This window comes from Paramisgurnus dabryanus, chromosome 1 (assembly GCF_030506205.2).
Source record: "Paramisgurnus dabryanus chromosome 1, PD_genome_1.1, whole genome shotgun sequence".
Lineage (NCBI taxonomy): Eukaryota > Metazoa > Chordata > Actinopteri > Cypriniformes > Cobitidae > Paramisgurnus > Paramisgurnus dabryanus.
In genome coordinates this window covers 40,362,460-40,377,982 of record NC_133337.1, presented here as the reverse complement: position 1 = coordinate 40,377,982, position 15,523 = coordinate 40,362,460, and the positions used below count along the sequence as shown (strand labels likewise).

Below are 15,523 nucleotides of genomic sequence, written 5' to 3'. Positions count from 1 at the left end.
GCTACATGATAACCTGAAGCTTTAGGTTGAAGTCAAATAAAAAAATATAATTTCAAATTTTCAATCTTGATAAACACAATAAGAAAAACAGACCGGTGTCCAAATATGTAACCGAACATATCCTGCTATCTCTTTTAGTTTCCAGCACAAACATGAGGATAAATGGCGTCGCTATTACGTTTGTTCCTACACAGTCTAAAGGTAAACTCACTACCTGAATATTTCAGGAGTCAATTTACTTATACAATCCAGCTGCCACTTCTATAAATAACCAAATACTGGGGCATCCAGAACAAGATTAAGCACTCAGAGGAGAAGTGGCCGCCGTATTTAGCTGCATGTGGCGTAGAAGGGTTGTTCACCCTCTCTCGGTGACCCCTGTCTTATTACATTATGTAGGGTACAGCAAATAAAAGGGTACATTACAGATCCGGTCCTCCTCTTTAAAAGCCCAAAGCCAAAGAACTTAATCTTAAGGGTCTTTCAACATTCATGGATCCTCCATCATGCTTTTATTTAAGGTTCAACGTTCTGCAAGCTCATTTTGACATCGCCTGTCTCTCTCTGTGTCTCCAATCCATTAGCAGCAAGCCAAAGGAATTTGACCCCTTCTGAATAGGAATGCATCACTATTAGAGCCGTGCTGATGCAGGCTGAATGAAGCTTTTGTCTTATGTCTGAATGGACTGAAGGAATGGCCAAGACTGTCCAACACGTGCCTGCTCAAAACGCTCAGGACTCTGCAATTATCTCAAATGCGAGGCAGAAACTTTATACAAAAAAAACTTTGTACATTTTTTTGTAAGACACATTATCATATGCCTGAAACATTTCATCTCAATGTGGTAAAAACATATCTCAGGATCTTACCTCAACTGGTGATAGTTTCTTTGTAATGCCTGTGCCATTAAACCAAATGTGTTATTATTATTCAGGTGTAGATAGATACATAGAAAAATATTTCCTCAGCCAGACAAGCGAAGCATTGAATTGCCATGACCGTAGTTTATTCAAAAGAGAGACATCGACTGTATTGATGTCCACTGTACGCAGGGATGCTTTTCAAAATGTGTCTGAAATTCATAATGCAATGCAACATGAATTGCATTCATGTAGTTGTGTAGAAAATGTTTCAGGCACTATTTTGTGTGCACAAACAGCTAAATTTGGATGAATGAAAACAACACAGCAGCCATGGTGCACATTTAATACCCGTGAGTCGTGACATGAGATGCTGGAAAAAAATGTGAATATAGACCAAACAATTTAAAAATACAGCAGATGGAAAGCAATACATTCTTGATTTTATGTTGAACCTTTCCCACAACTCCCAGAACAAACTATGCCTAAACTTTAATCTTAATGTGAGCAGAAAATATTGATGTATTTTTGCAAGTCTCTCAGGCTTTGAGTTTGACATTGTCTTAAAAAAACAATGCTGACGGATAGATGAATATTTTTCTTGAGAAAGCATTGCTGAAGTTCAGTTATATGAATTATAGCAGGATGTTGATATGGATCACTGAACCAAACCCAACAATTTAAACCCATAAACCGCGTGTTCTCAGAGTATTTTTTTGATTTCTTAGATATGAAAAAGTTAATGAACTTGTAAAAGTGACATGCTGAATAAGGAGTAGGATAGCTAAAGATGTTATGAAACGAGAGCCCATGGGAAGGATTGTAAAATATCTGTTCTGTTCGTTTGGACCAATTACTCGGGCTGGGATTTGAGTTAAGATGGGTTTATAGCTGCTAGATGTAAATCAAGAGTATGTTTTGTTCGGTTTATGATAGTGGTTTGTTGTTTGGATGCAGAACTGACATATGTATTAAATTGAACACTTGAGTTGAGAATTGTTGAAATTTGAAAAAATATATATAAAATATTTTTATATTATTATAACCATGGTTATAACCACCATATCATGTTAATATATTTGTATCGATTTCACAATATATGTACATTAAAATATATATAGTTTCATCAAAAATCCTTAACGTCTCCAGTGATCAAGCCAAAAGCCATTAAAAGAAAAATATTTACAGGTAAATAACACGTACAGACATATGTTTTAAATATTACGACACATGTATGACATTCAGTGTTGTTTCAGCTGTAGTTGCTTGCTGCTTTCCCTCTACAGCAGTTTATTATTTTTTAAGTCCTCCTGTAGACACTTTGTCAGTGACTGAAATTTAAGTGTATCTTATGTTGATAAATGTAAATAGTTTATTTCTAAACCGAAGACAGATTCCACAGCTTCACCCGTGACTGAATCACATCCCAGACAGCAGACGACTCTGGGCCGTATCTGTGCCGAAGTCAAAAGCTCCGGTGTGGATCTGGTCCGGAGTCGTTTGGTGTCTGGGATTTGCCTTCTGGTTCCTCTATAACACACAACCTGAGATGATCATTAAGTCTTCTGTGTCTATGGTAAGTAGAGACATTAATAATGTGCAGCTCACATAGACATGCTTTTATTGCAACATTGTACATTATCATAGGCATTTTAAACAGACACATTTTTAGTTCATCTTCTTGTGATCGATAAATTAAGTGAAGGGTTGTTGTAGTTTTAAAAGGTTTTTGTTCTTGTTTTCTCAGTGCAGCAGGTCAGGCTGAGTCTTTCAGATCAGGAGGACGTGTTTTAAATGGATTTCTTCTGTCTCCTACAGCTGGATCCATATCTCTCTAGTCTTTTGAAATCGGGGAAATGCAAGAACAGAGTGAAGAAATCCCAAAGTTTTTTTTTTCTTGTGAGAATTCAGGATGGTTATGAAATCATAGCTGCATGCCAAATACCGTAGTTACTATCTTTTAAAGGGGACTTATCATGAAAATCGGACTTTTTCCATGTTTAAGTGCTATAATTGGGTACCCAGTGCTTTTATCAATCTAGAAAATGTGATAAAGAACAAACCCAGTAACTTAGTTTTGGTAAACCATTCTCTACAAGCATGTGGAAAAATAGGAAAATTTGGCTCCCTTTGTGATGTCAGAAAGGGATAACACCGCCCCTTATTCTGCACTATCCAATCACGGCATCAGCTCATTTGCATTTAAAAAGACACACCCAAAACTGCACATTTTTGCTCACACCTACAAAGTGGCGATTTAAACATGCTATAATAAATGATCTATATGATATTTTGAGCTAGAACTTCACATACAGTACGTACCCTGGGGACACCAAAGATTTATCTTAAAAAGTCTTGTTAAAGGGGACAAGATAAATCTTTGGTGTCCCCAACATGTTGAGTTTTCATACATGTCTGTAATGTTTGTAACCACATAATGTAATGTAATAACCACAGGATGTGGAAATGCTTTAGGTCTAAATGAAATGTTGATTGATTTTTGGGATACGATAGCATGTGTGTTGAAGTTAATGCACAGTTCTGTCACAGATACAGAGTTATTTTACTTCTGCATGCATTATTGTCCTTGTGTTGCAACATCTAAGCATGCTTCGCTGCACAGGAAGACAATTGCAACAATGCAATATAGAGGATAGATAGTCCAACCACATTATTACATTCATTGATGGCATCATTAGAGGTCAGTCAAACGTCTGATTAAAGCTCAGCTCACTGACTTTCAACCCATTCGTTTATGCATTCTATGTATAAAACTTTGATCTGATATTGTAATAGAAGGGCACCAGGGTAGTTGAGTTATGAAATTTGAATTAAAAGGCAAAAATATTCAAGTGATGTTTTTGATGTTTCCCATTTGTTTCGTAAATTTATTTTGTGTTTAATTTCTTTGTGTGTTTTACTGGTTACATCTGGCAGTGGCTTATTACTGAAAGTTATAGTGCAGTAGTTTCTCCCTCTTCGTCATTTTCCAGACCTCTCTCCACACACACGCACGCACACACACACACACACACTGAGCGCAGTGCATTGGTTGACATCGCAGGGCGCTTGGAGAGCTGATGTCTGGCTCTGGTTCATGGAGTCTCCTAGTGTCTCTCAGATTTCAGGAAGTCTCTAAAGGCATCAGCTGCTGTCTGCCCCTACTGCTCTATATTATGGTCGTGCAGTCGTGATACGTGTGGATCGTTCGTGTGGCTCTCAGTCGGGCAGCATGTCCACCCGGCAAAGCCCGAACTTTGGTCGTCTGTGCGCGGTCTGTGCGCACTTTCTGTGCTTGTTGACTGTCTGCTGCGCTGGAAGTCTGTTTTTGCGAGGTAAGCGGAATTTAAAAATATTACAAGAATTTCTTACAAGTTTCACATGACTGCGCGTGCCTGTGTCCCAAAACGACATTGCGCTGCATACAGTGGATAGACGCGCGGGGTTTTTGCCACACTGTAACACCTCAGACTTTACAGTTTAGCAATATTTCGACTTTAACTTATCCTTACTGTTACTTTCATTGGTGCAATTGGTTTTTATTCCCCATAATGTTATTGGCTTAAATGACTAGCTAATGTTGCAGCGCACGTGCTGTTGAGACGCAGTGTTGTGTTTGGGGGCAGATGCGTCTCGTCAAAGCAACTAATGTGGGGAAACACAGATCATCAGATATGTTGTTAACACAGGAATTCAGTTTAAAGCTCAGATGTAATCGAGATTTTCATATGAAGGTTTTAATTTTACATTAAAACTGAATGTGGGTCAATTTTACGAAATATCAAGTCAAGTGTGAGTCTCATTTTCAACCCCAAAATCAAAATACTAAAATGTAGTTTCATGAAGAAAATAAAGCATTTTTATGAAAATAAATATTTATTTTTCTTACATTATTACAATTTACACTACTGCTTATGTTAAGTGTCAAGTTAGTTGAAAAGTATGTAAATAACATATTACTGTCATGCAAAAGTACTGTAAAATTACTGTAAAATTACATTAGGGAATTCAATGACAACCGAGTTGCTAAGATCTGCAATCTCTCTCTCTCTCTCTCTCTCTCTCTCTCTCTCTCTCTCTCTCTCTCTCTCTCTCTCTCTCTCTCCACACACACACACTCATTGTCATTTATAAAGCTCTCTTAATTGACACAGAATGACTTTGGCTCTGGTTCCTGATGTTAAATGTACTTCTCTGCGTGTGATAATTATGTTATTGTGTGCTCTGAAAGACTTCATCTCACCCAGAGGATCATTAATAGTTAAAAGCTAATTCATCACACACACACACAGTAAGTGAGTTGAAATGAGACTTCACACTGGATCACTGGATGTTGTCACTGTGATTATGAGATGTGAGTGCAGGAGCATCACTAATGAAACAAACCCACCGTGTGCGACAGAAGCAGATTTGATAAATGATAGAGAGTTTATGGTGACGTGCTTTTCATCAGCCTGAGATAGCCTCATTAAATCACAGCACTTCTAGAAAACAGCTGGGGTGAATTTACACTGCTGTCTGCAAGACACAAGGTATGTTTCAGCACTTATACTATACAGACATTTACCACAGTTATTATAGTGACAAATAGATTTGAGACTCACTCAGTTGGTACAAAATCCAATATGTGTTTACTGTGGTAACATCAACTTTAGTAACCATGGTGTTGAGGTGCAAATTATGGATACCACTGTAAAGGGTAGAAATGATGCTGACACCTGAAACCAGATAAATCAGACAAAATCATCTATGGCAAGAGTAAAAACCTGTAGAAAATAAAAGAAAATTCTATTAGTTTCTCCTGGATACCTATGAGAATAGACAGAAATCGATACTTTTGCACGTCTCCATGATTTCAGATATGTCTCCTGCTAAATAATCTTACATGTGTCTCCTCTTGAGTATCAGAAATAAATTCAACAGTGTCTCAATCTGTGCTTAGGTTTTCAAGATACCAAAGTTTGCAATCGAAGGTCACAGATTTCATTTTGTAGTTTCAGGCCAAGTCTCCCAAAACCAAATTATTTAAGTAATATGGTCCAGTCCACCATAATGCAGATCTATGCTATACTTTGTCAAGTATCTTGTTTATTTACATTTTATTTCTTTTCGATGCATTAAACATGCCCAAGATTAACCTTAAAGGAATAGTCAATTTTCTTAAAAGAAAAATCCAGATAATTTACTCACCACCATGTCATCCAAAATGTTGATGTCTTTCTTTGTTCAGTCGAGAAGAAATTATGTTTTTTGAGAAAAAATTGCAGGATTTGACAATAAAAATAACAAATATACACTTTTAAACCACAATTTCTCATCTAGATCCAGTCCAGCGCGACCTAACGTAAATGCGTAGTGACGTACGGAGGTCACGTGTTACATTTATAAAATGCACATTTGCGGACCATTGTAAACAATAAACTGACACAAAGACATTTATTAGTATCATTTCACATACAACAACGTCGGAACGGTCCTCTTCCAACACACTTGTAAACACTGGGGCGGAGTTTCGCGTTCGTCCTCTGTGACCTCTTGACGTCATGACGTATTGCGTGAGGTCACGCTGACGCTTTCAGGACTGGATCTAGACGAGAAATTGTGGTTTAAAAGTTTATATTTGTTATTTTTCTTGTCAAAAATGAAAATCGTTTTGCTAGATAAGACCCTTATGCCTCGTTTGGTATCGTTTATAGTCCTTTGAAACTCCGTTGAAAAAAAACCTGTTACGTGCTGAGTTCAGTGTTAAGTGTTGGTGTCCATTAAAGTCCATTAAAATGAGAAAAATCCTGCAATGTTTTCCTCAAAAAACATAATTTCTTCTTGACTGAACAAAGAAAGACATCAACATTTTGGATGACATGGTGGTGAGTAAATTATCTGGATTTTTCTTTTAAGAAAATGGAGTAATCCTTTAAGTACCCTGAGATATAAAAAAGAAACTTCTTAGGCCCGGGATACACTGCACGATTTTTGGCTGTCCCAGACGAAAGATTGCCATTATGAAACAATCGGTGTGATTTCTGTGATTGTGGCTCTTCATTGGTGGTCCTATGTCCTATGTCGTTGGCCGTTTTCCCGACTTGCGTCCAAAGATAGCCTACGATAGCTTTCTGACAGTGTCAGAAATTTAGCATGATCAACGCACAGCGTGTTTGCTGCTACGACCTGAGTGCCGTATTTGTTTACCACTAGCGCATGCTGGTGACGTTGCGCTAACCTGTGACACAGCTGTTGAAGCCTCCGTGTCATCATTGTTCAGTCTACATGCTTGTCGTACCGAAGTTTAATCCATGTCCATGTCGCACAGTGTGATAAGGTAATGATCTTATAGGAGTGCAAAAATCCTGCAGTGTATTCCGAGCTTTAGTCTCTTTGATTGAGAGCTAGATGAGGAGCAAAAACGGACAAAGGGAGAGAGATGAGTGTGAGGTGATGCGAGGTGAAAGTTAAGCACAGAAGTAGAGTTAGCGGAGACAGATCTGTCACCGTGAGATGTAAAACCAGAAACCCCTGATGTGACTCTGAAAATCTGCTGCACCTCAACATGTGTTTGAAAGAGACTCGCGGGTAAACACGCTCACTGTGTGGGAAACCCAAAGAGTTCATTCCTAATTAATCCTGGAGAATTTTTTTAGCACATACCCGAGTGTACACGCACAGTCGGACGCACAACCTTGCAAAAACTTGAAACTAACTGTAAACGTATTTCTGATCTGATTGGTTGATTAAACATGCAACATAATGATTAGGGTGGCCATACGTGCCATTTTTGCCAGACACATCCTGACCAGGATTTCGGGTGCGTCCTCCATTGGTCGACCGCATACGCCAGTGTTCTTCACTTCGGTGTCCTGGAGAGCCGGTGTCCTGCAGAGTTTAGCTCCAACCTTAATCAAACTCACCTGCAAGCTAATCAACGTCTTCATGATCACTAGAAAATCACAGGTAGGTGTGTTTGATTAAGGTTGGAGCTAAACTCTGCAGGACACCGGCTCTCCAGGATTGGGAGTGAAGAACACTGGCATACGCCATCAAGGTTCTCACATTTCAGATAAATACATTATAAAATTAAGATTTATTTCTCTTAAGACATACAATCATTGTAGTTTCATTCTTACCTTGAAATATAACAGTTGTTTTTTGAAATATTAAACATCGATGACGTATGCGGTCCACCAATGGGACTTCCGGAGGACGCACCCGAAATCCTGGCCAGAATGCGTCCGGCGAACATGGCATTTATGGCCACCCTAATAATGATGCCCTGAGGATAGCAACCACTTGGCAAAATATGTACAAAGTATATACAAAGTATGCACACTACGGCGTTCACATTACTAAATCTTTCCCCACTATTGACGAGTTAACTCCTCAATTAAGAGAAAATGTTATCCTGCCAATGACGAGTTTTTCCGGCAATCCGTAATAGCGCTGTTATCCACCAGGTGGTGCTTTTACCCAACAAATAAAACCTGGAAGTATTCCCTTAGGGGAAATAGTTCAAACTACATGTATGTTTTGATCATCGCTCTGAGTCTGATCTCTATCTAAAGTCCTTCACAAAAATGCAATTATCTGAGCTTTTTGCTCAAAATGTGGTATTTTTGAAGAAACCTACCCATGTTTGGGAGATGGAAAAAAGAGAACAAATGAAGGTAGGATGAAACATGGTTTTTTGTTGTTGTTTGAAAGCAGAGGGTCTGTTCTTTCATTTGATATATTGTATGTTTATATATTTGAGGAAAACATTTACTGGAAGGCATTAAACTTTTGTGAAAATCATGAGTCAGAATCATGAAAATCTGGCGCTGGTTGACAACTTTTTTTTTAACGCTGGTGGGGAAAGAGTTACTGTAACAGTTCACCCAAAAGTCTTTCCTTCTATACCTTACATGTATGTCACTCATGCTGCTTTAAATCGATGATTTCCTTACTTCTAGAAGGACATTTAGAAGAATGCCTACAGTCTTGTCTCATAAACGACAAAGAAACAAAAAACAAATTTAAAGTTGGCATAATGACTGTGCCCAAAGAAACATTTGGACATCAATATAAATGAGTTTTGTGAGCTCCGGCTATGAGAAGACTATCAGTCAATAAGGACTTACATTTTCATTCCTCTCTTATAATACATCTTGCAAATCAGGCGCACTTTGATAATAATACTAATGGGTTAGTTTATGAGATGATGAGAGAATAGTTGTGTTTTTAATGGGAACCGTCCCTTTCAGAATTTTACTGTTGTTACCAACTCCTTCTGGGAAGAAATTAAGCACCTCATCTTTCCCACAATTTCCCCCGATGTAAAACATGGCACAGCGATGACAGGACGTGGTTACCTGGCTGCCATCATTAAACACTAATGAGTGAGTTTATCTAGAGGCGGATCAGAACAGGTGTCTCCTCTGGATCTCACGGGGAATAAAACTGTTGAGTTTTCACAGCACAGCTTGTGTTCTTGCATTAATGCTTCAGGAAATTTTTAATGGCAGGGTTTTATGAGTCGCCATCTGCAGAGATTGTTCATTTTATTAGCAGGATCCAATGAGAAATGCACAAGGGTCACGGTGATTCAGTGACAGTGTTATCTGAATTCAGATGGATGTGTTATTCACATTATTCACATTAAAACTATACAGTTTAGTTGTAAAATAGACGTTACTGAGCTTATTGTGCATGATTCATCGGTGTATGCTATTAGTTACCAGTATGGTTGGCAGATATCTTATAGATTTACAAGTTTTGCTTTGGGTGTGTATATTTAAAGGCATAATATGTAAGTTTTTTTGTAAGATAAACTATCCAGAAATCACTTCCACAGTGATATTTATTGTGTTCACATGTGTACTTACCAGTGTTGGAGGTGACGCATTACAAGTAATGTGCATTACGTAATAATATTACTTTTCTGAAGTAACGAGTAAAGTAACGCATTTCTTTATAAATGTACACATTAATATTTGAGTTACTTTTTAAAAAACTGAATGTATTAACATAGATTTACCCACTCTATGCTTGCACGCCTGAGCGGAAACAGTTTGAGTCAGAAATGGAGATGGCAGGCCGGAGCTTGACATTTTTGCGATGGAAATATGCAATTTCTGAAATGCAAAACTTCTCAGTCTTAAAAGCCACCTGCAAGGCCTAAAAGAGATCAAACCTCAGCAAAGTAAGAAAAAGTAACGCAAAAGTAACTTAAAAGTAACGTAAGCATTACTTTCCATGAAAAGTAACTAAGTAACGCAATTAGTTACTTTTTTGAGGAGTACTTTAATATTGTAATGCAATACTTTTACAAGTAACTTTCCCCAACACTGGTACTTACATTATCCCAAATGTTTTTAACAAAGTTTGAATTCAGAGTTTTAACCAGCGCTTCATCATCCTTGTGTACGGGTTATCCTCGATTTCTGCTTTTGCTGCCATAGAAACCATAGGTGGGTTTGACCGATTGATTTGTGACATCAAGGTATCACCAGAATGATTGATTCAAAAGCAGTAATATTGTGTCGCTTTCGTGATACATTGATGTTATATGTAAGTCGATCATGGCAGCACTGTATGTAGTGTACAATGCTGAAGTACTTGTAGTGTTTAGCGTGCTACTCTATTGTTGCTTCTTTTAAGTCACACTAGCTGCGTTTCCACTTAGGATTTGCGCAAAACTTTAGTGTTACTATGTAAATGTTGATAAAAAAACTATTGTGAAATGATAGCATTTCCATTAACCAATCTTCCAATGTTTCTCACGATAAGTCATTTTTGGCAAATGCGACTCGAAAGCAAACAGAGCAATTGACTGCCAAATCACTCATTTTTATGTCATGCGCTTGACGGTTCTTATAATGCCACATGGAGTCGACCACACCTCTTCTGTCTTATCCCCTAATCAAAAGCTCCATATTTAAAGAATGATATCCTTATATCTCTAAATTCCCTGAAAAAAGACCTTTCCCAAGCATGAAAAATGAGAGTTTTCATTGGTCGCATTTTCAACTTTCTATTTCAATTAGCACAATTTGAAGGGTACTGGAAATGCAGCTACTGTTAGCTTACATTATAATGTAACGGTTATAAAACTTTATTTCAACACATCATATTATTTATGAGTCCTATCAGATCAATTCATATTGACAGTGAAGTTAAACACTACAACTCCCATCATTCCTAACCTTAGTCGTCTCTTTAATCCCCACTTTCATAATCCAATCAATTTCAAGAAGATCGAAGCACCTACAGTAAGAAGTTTCACTCCCAAATTTTTTAATATCCCACTACAAAAGCTGAATGCTGTTTTTAGTATGTTGAGCCCCCCAAGGAGAGGTCTTCACGGGTCCACTTAGATCGGAAAACCCGAGGTCTGACCCAAGACCGAGCCTTCATTTCTGGTATCAAGGACGTCATGGTTACATACTAAAACTTAACGGTGAAAAGTTGGAATGGAGAAAAGTGATTTTCGTGTACCACACTAGCACTAAGTTCAAACCAAGAGATTAGTGCTGAATCTTTAACTGTGTACGTGCCAGTGACTACTCTATATCTCTATAGCGGCCTCAGGTTTTGGGTAATTTAAATGAATGTGTTTAAATTAATTTAAATTTGCCGAACGGATCAAAGAAGACTGGAACTCTCTCGAGTGCATGCATACTGTAGAGTCCTTTTCCAACCCTGCTCTGTTTGCCAAGAAAGCTTGTGACATCCTGTGGCTGACGGATGGTAATTTTTTTGTTGAGTCAGACCTGTCAATCAATTTTAAATGCACATTTTAGCGGTTACCTTGGTGTCGTTGTCAGATAACAAATGAAAATAAATAGAGTAGGAGGCCAAATTGGTTGCAAGGCCACTGGAGTTTCTTTCTGTCTGACTGATGCTTGCAGGGATGCAAGACTGCACACACATCACCGGTGCCGTTTACATTCAGGTACAGTCAGGTTAAAAAAATTGCCACTGGGTCAGACTCTGGTCTAATTTTGAAAATGTTCTAGTTTGGCTCGGGTCTTTCTTTAAAAAAAAATATTATTTATGCACCTCTGGTTCATGTAGAAAGTGATTCGGGTCGGGTACATTTCTTTGGGCCCAAGAAGACCTCTACCCCCAATCCCCCTCAGGTCAGATATATTCATGTATTCAGATGTCATATGATCCACTTTCAGGAATATGTTAATGATAAGTGAACAAGTGCTGCTCCACACACATACGGACCGAAATGGCATCTGGCAGTGCTGTAGACACTTGAGTGAGATATCTGAATATCTGCTGTTATGGACACGGCAATGCATGACTGGCAGCTGCATGGTTGTATTCTGCTCAGAGAGAAGTCCTATGGAAAAACAGATGGTTAAGGGTGTGGGTGCTTACGGGGATGTAGCACGTAGAGATCGACCGATACTCATTTTTTTAAACCGATGCCGATAACAAATATTTGGAGGCTTATGTGCCCGATAACCGATATGCTGAACCGATTTTTATTTACTGTTATACTTCTGTTTTTGACATAATAATTACTACACTACTGAACTGAACAAACCCTTATAATAATAATAATCATCACAATCACTCCCTCTTTGCATACAAAGTCATAAATAGAGGGGTCTGAAAGAGTGAAGAATAATATTAATTTAATGAATAATGTAGAAACTATATTCCCAATACACGGACTATTCCAAACACCCCTATCATTTCGTCAGAAATGGACTGATCCAAAGTTCGCGCTGCGGTTTTCAGGTAACAGAGCGGGAGAGAGAGAAAAGTATAGCGGAGTTGGCTGCTTGTTATACATAGTTTATAGAGTAAAACAGGTGGATTAAGTCTCTTTTTTGGGATATAATATCGTTGTTTTGACCAGCAACCTGAGCCTTCAGCAATCCAACCAGTAGTTAGCAAAGAGATTTTACAAATAATATCACTGACTGGAATACTACATGCAGGAAAGTAACAATCAAAACGGCTTATATATCATCAAATTTCTTAACTGGTAACATTATTTGATTTCAGAATAATTAATATTTAGTTGTTTTAGCTTATGAAATGGCTGTAGACAGCGCTGTTTATCTATGCATTTACTCGCGCATTAACTGTATTAAACTGTGACCGCTTGCGGAGGTAATAAATAATTAATTAATATCCACAGACATTTATTTAGATATTTTAGCAAAATAATGTTTATCTGGTAAATGTTAATAGGGTAAATCTTGTTAAAAGTGGTAGATGTGCTTTAGCCTCCGGTAAGTGATCAGCAATATGAACGTGATTTTACGATGCTAATGATAAGCATAAATAACAGAAAAACGAATTTAATTTAGCGTTTTTAATTCCACAAAGCATTAATTCATGGCTGTTTTATTCATGCAAAGCTACGTCGTTATTGGGACCGGATTTTATGGATCAGCCAGCGTGACTCTGTGAGTTCGTCTCTATTCTTGGACAAGCTGCATACATTGCTTTTAATATATCAACTTATTTAACATAACATACATTAATGCACAAATAAGCTGTGCTATAAATGCCTCATATGCAAAGTAAGTATACTCAAAGTCCTTTTAATAAAGTCGCGTCACTCCGCCGTCATATTTGCTGTGCACGCTGCTGCTGCTGTGAGCTCCTCTCCTCAGATGCGTCCAGCGCGCAATTTTCTTGTTTATCGGTCAATCCGATATTACAAAACAGATATCCGATCATCGGAAAATGCTCAAATATCGGGGAAAATATCGGAAAACAGATATATCGGTCGATCTCTAGTAGCACGCACACAAAAACTAACAATTGGTCTTTTGCGTCAAACTTGTTGGACTTTTGGATGAATCAGGATTTGGATGAATCTCTTGCGATTAAAGTAAACTGGGGCAGTTGATGAAGCAAAGTTCATGTGTGTGTTATTTTATTATCTTTAACACATCATAAAATTGCTTCCTAATAGGCGTGAAGACACTTTCTTATCACCTTTATAAGAGTCCATTTGGTGTTAAGACTGTTTGTCCTTCCTTGCAATTGAAACTCAAGACCCATCATTCACAGTTCTAGTAGACACTGGCACGTACACAGTTAAAGATTCAGCTCTAATCTCTTGGTTTGAAGTGCTTGAGTGGTACACGAGAATCACTTTTTTCCATTCCAACTTTTCAGCCTGTTAAGTTTTAGTATGTAACTGTGATGTCCTTGATACCAGAAATGAAGGCCGGTAATGTAATGAATCATTTCGCTTTTGTAAGCACACTCTTCATTAGAGACTCAGTCTGGGATTAAATATCCTTCTACAGACGTTTGCAACGTGTTAAAGAAAGAAACCGTTCATCCACCATACCACCATGCTTAATTTCCCCTGCTTCCACGAGCTGTCCGCATGACCGCCTGGAATCACGGATCCTCTGGTGCAGAGCTCTCTATAGCTTACGGTTCAGGTGGTCTCAGGAGGTCTTCACACAAGAATACAGCTCGCATCAGATTTGGGTGATGATGTTGAGTTTGAGCGAAGCGAAAGACCCTGTGAGGGTGATTCATCACTGAGCTTTATTAAATGCATGGCCAGTCCTTCATGTGTGGCCTTCGACATGTTTAGTAGACAAGAGAAAGCAGAAGAATACTTCAGAACAAATGCACGACTCTGGGAGTTAATATTTTATTAGCAGTGAAAATATTTTCTGTTATTTAACAATGTAGTACACATCACATGAAATCAAAATGGAAGTTTTATGGCTTTTTTGTGCACATTTAAAAAGTGCATGCAGTAAAATTTTACTTTAATGTGGAGTCTCCATTACAATAAAAGTATCGAGTGGACATTTATAATTTACAGTCTCTTAAAACAGACACAACATATTACTGTCTCTTCTGTCTCCGGCAGTACAGTAGTATAAGTATAGCAAATCAAAAGCGGTCTCTGAGTCTTTGCTTACAAGATCCTTCTGTCAGTGTTTATCTTCCCATAATGATTTTTTTTGTCTGTTAACTTACAGAAGGGCTCTTCACACAGTTCTGCATCTATTTGTTAACATGCATTTTCTTCAAAGGATCTGGAACACGTTGAAAACACATGTAAACAAATGATGTAGCCAAGCAGCAAGCGCGTGTGATATGGCATTGTCTAAAGGTTACGTGAGGTTATCTCTGTGGTTCCTGGCTCTGTGTGGAGTTTGTTTGGAGCAACATATGTTCTTGATCCAGGGTGCCAGGGGCAGTTGACTCTGAAGGTCTCAGATGTCCGAGAAAACCCCCGCCAGATCTCCACCCATTAATGCAGATACTGTCTGATACATTTCAAATGCTGTTTCAGTCGGTGCAGTACATTTTAGGTGAAGTCTGTAAAGTCTGACCGTTTGAGATCAGACCATAAAAGCTGTAGATCCATCAGGACTACAGTAAAATCGTGTAATGGGCACACAGCTGTGTGTATCCAGAAAGGGAAGTTTTAACTGCCTCATCCTGCTGTCTGGCTTGTGAAAGTGATTTCCAGTTATTTGAGCATGTGGCACACATGTGCTTCACACGACCAGCTGGAGTCAAACACAGCTGGCATAAACCCAACACACATGCTCGACTACACAACTGAACAATCACGCATACAACATGTAACATACAGTTACATCAATCACATGACCAGCAGGGGGCGTCACATTCACTGGGGGATACAATGTGAACTAATCAATTCTCTGTAAACTCTCGT

At 38.3% G+C, this 15,523-nt stretch overlaps 1 protein-coding gene across 4 annotated transcripts in view; it reads left to right on the top strand.

Moving 5' to 3' along the window:
- Positions 1–3,909: 3,909 nt before the first annotated feature.
- Positions 3,910–15,523, top strand: part of adam12a (ADAM metallopeptidase domain 12a) — a 110,504-nt gene continuing 98,890 nt past the window's right edge. For all 4 annotated transcript variants that reach the window (XM_073814996.1, XM_073814995.1, XM_065272249.2 and 1 more), the window contains exon 1: positions 3,910–4,196. In XM_073814996.1, the coding sequence (XP_073671097.1) occupies positions 4,094–4,196 (103 nt within the window). In that variant the 5' untranslated portion in view covers positions 3,910–4,093. The remainder of the gene's footprint in view (positions 4,197–15,523) is intronic.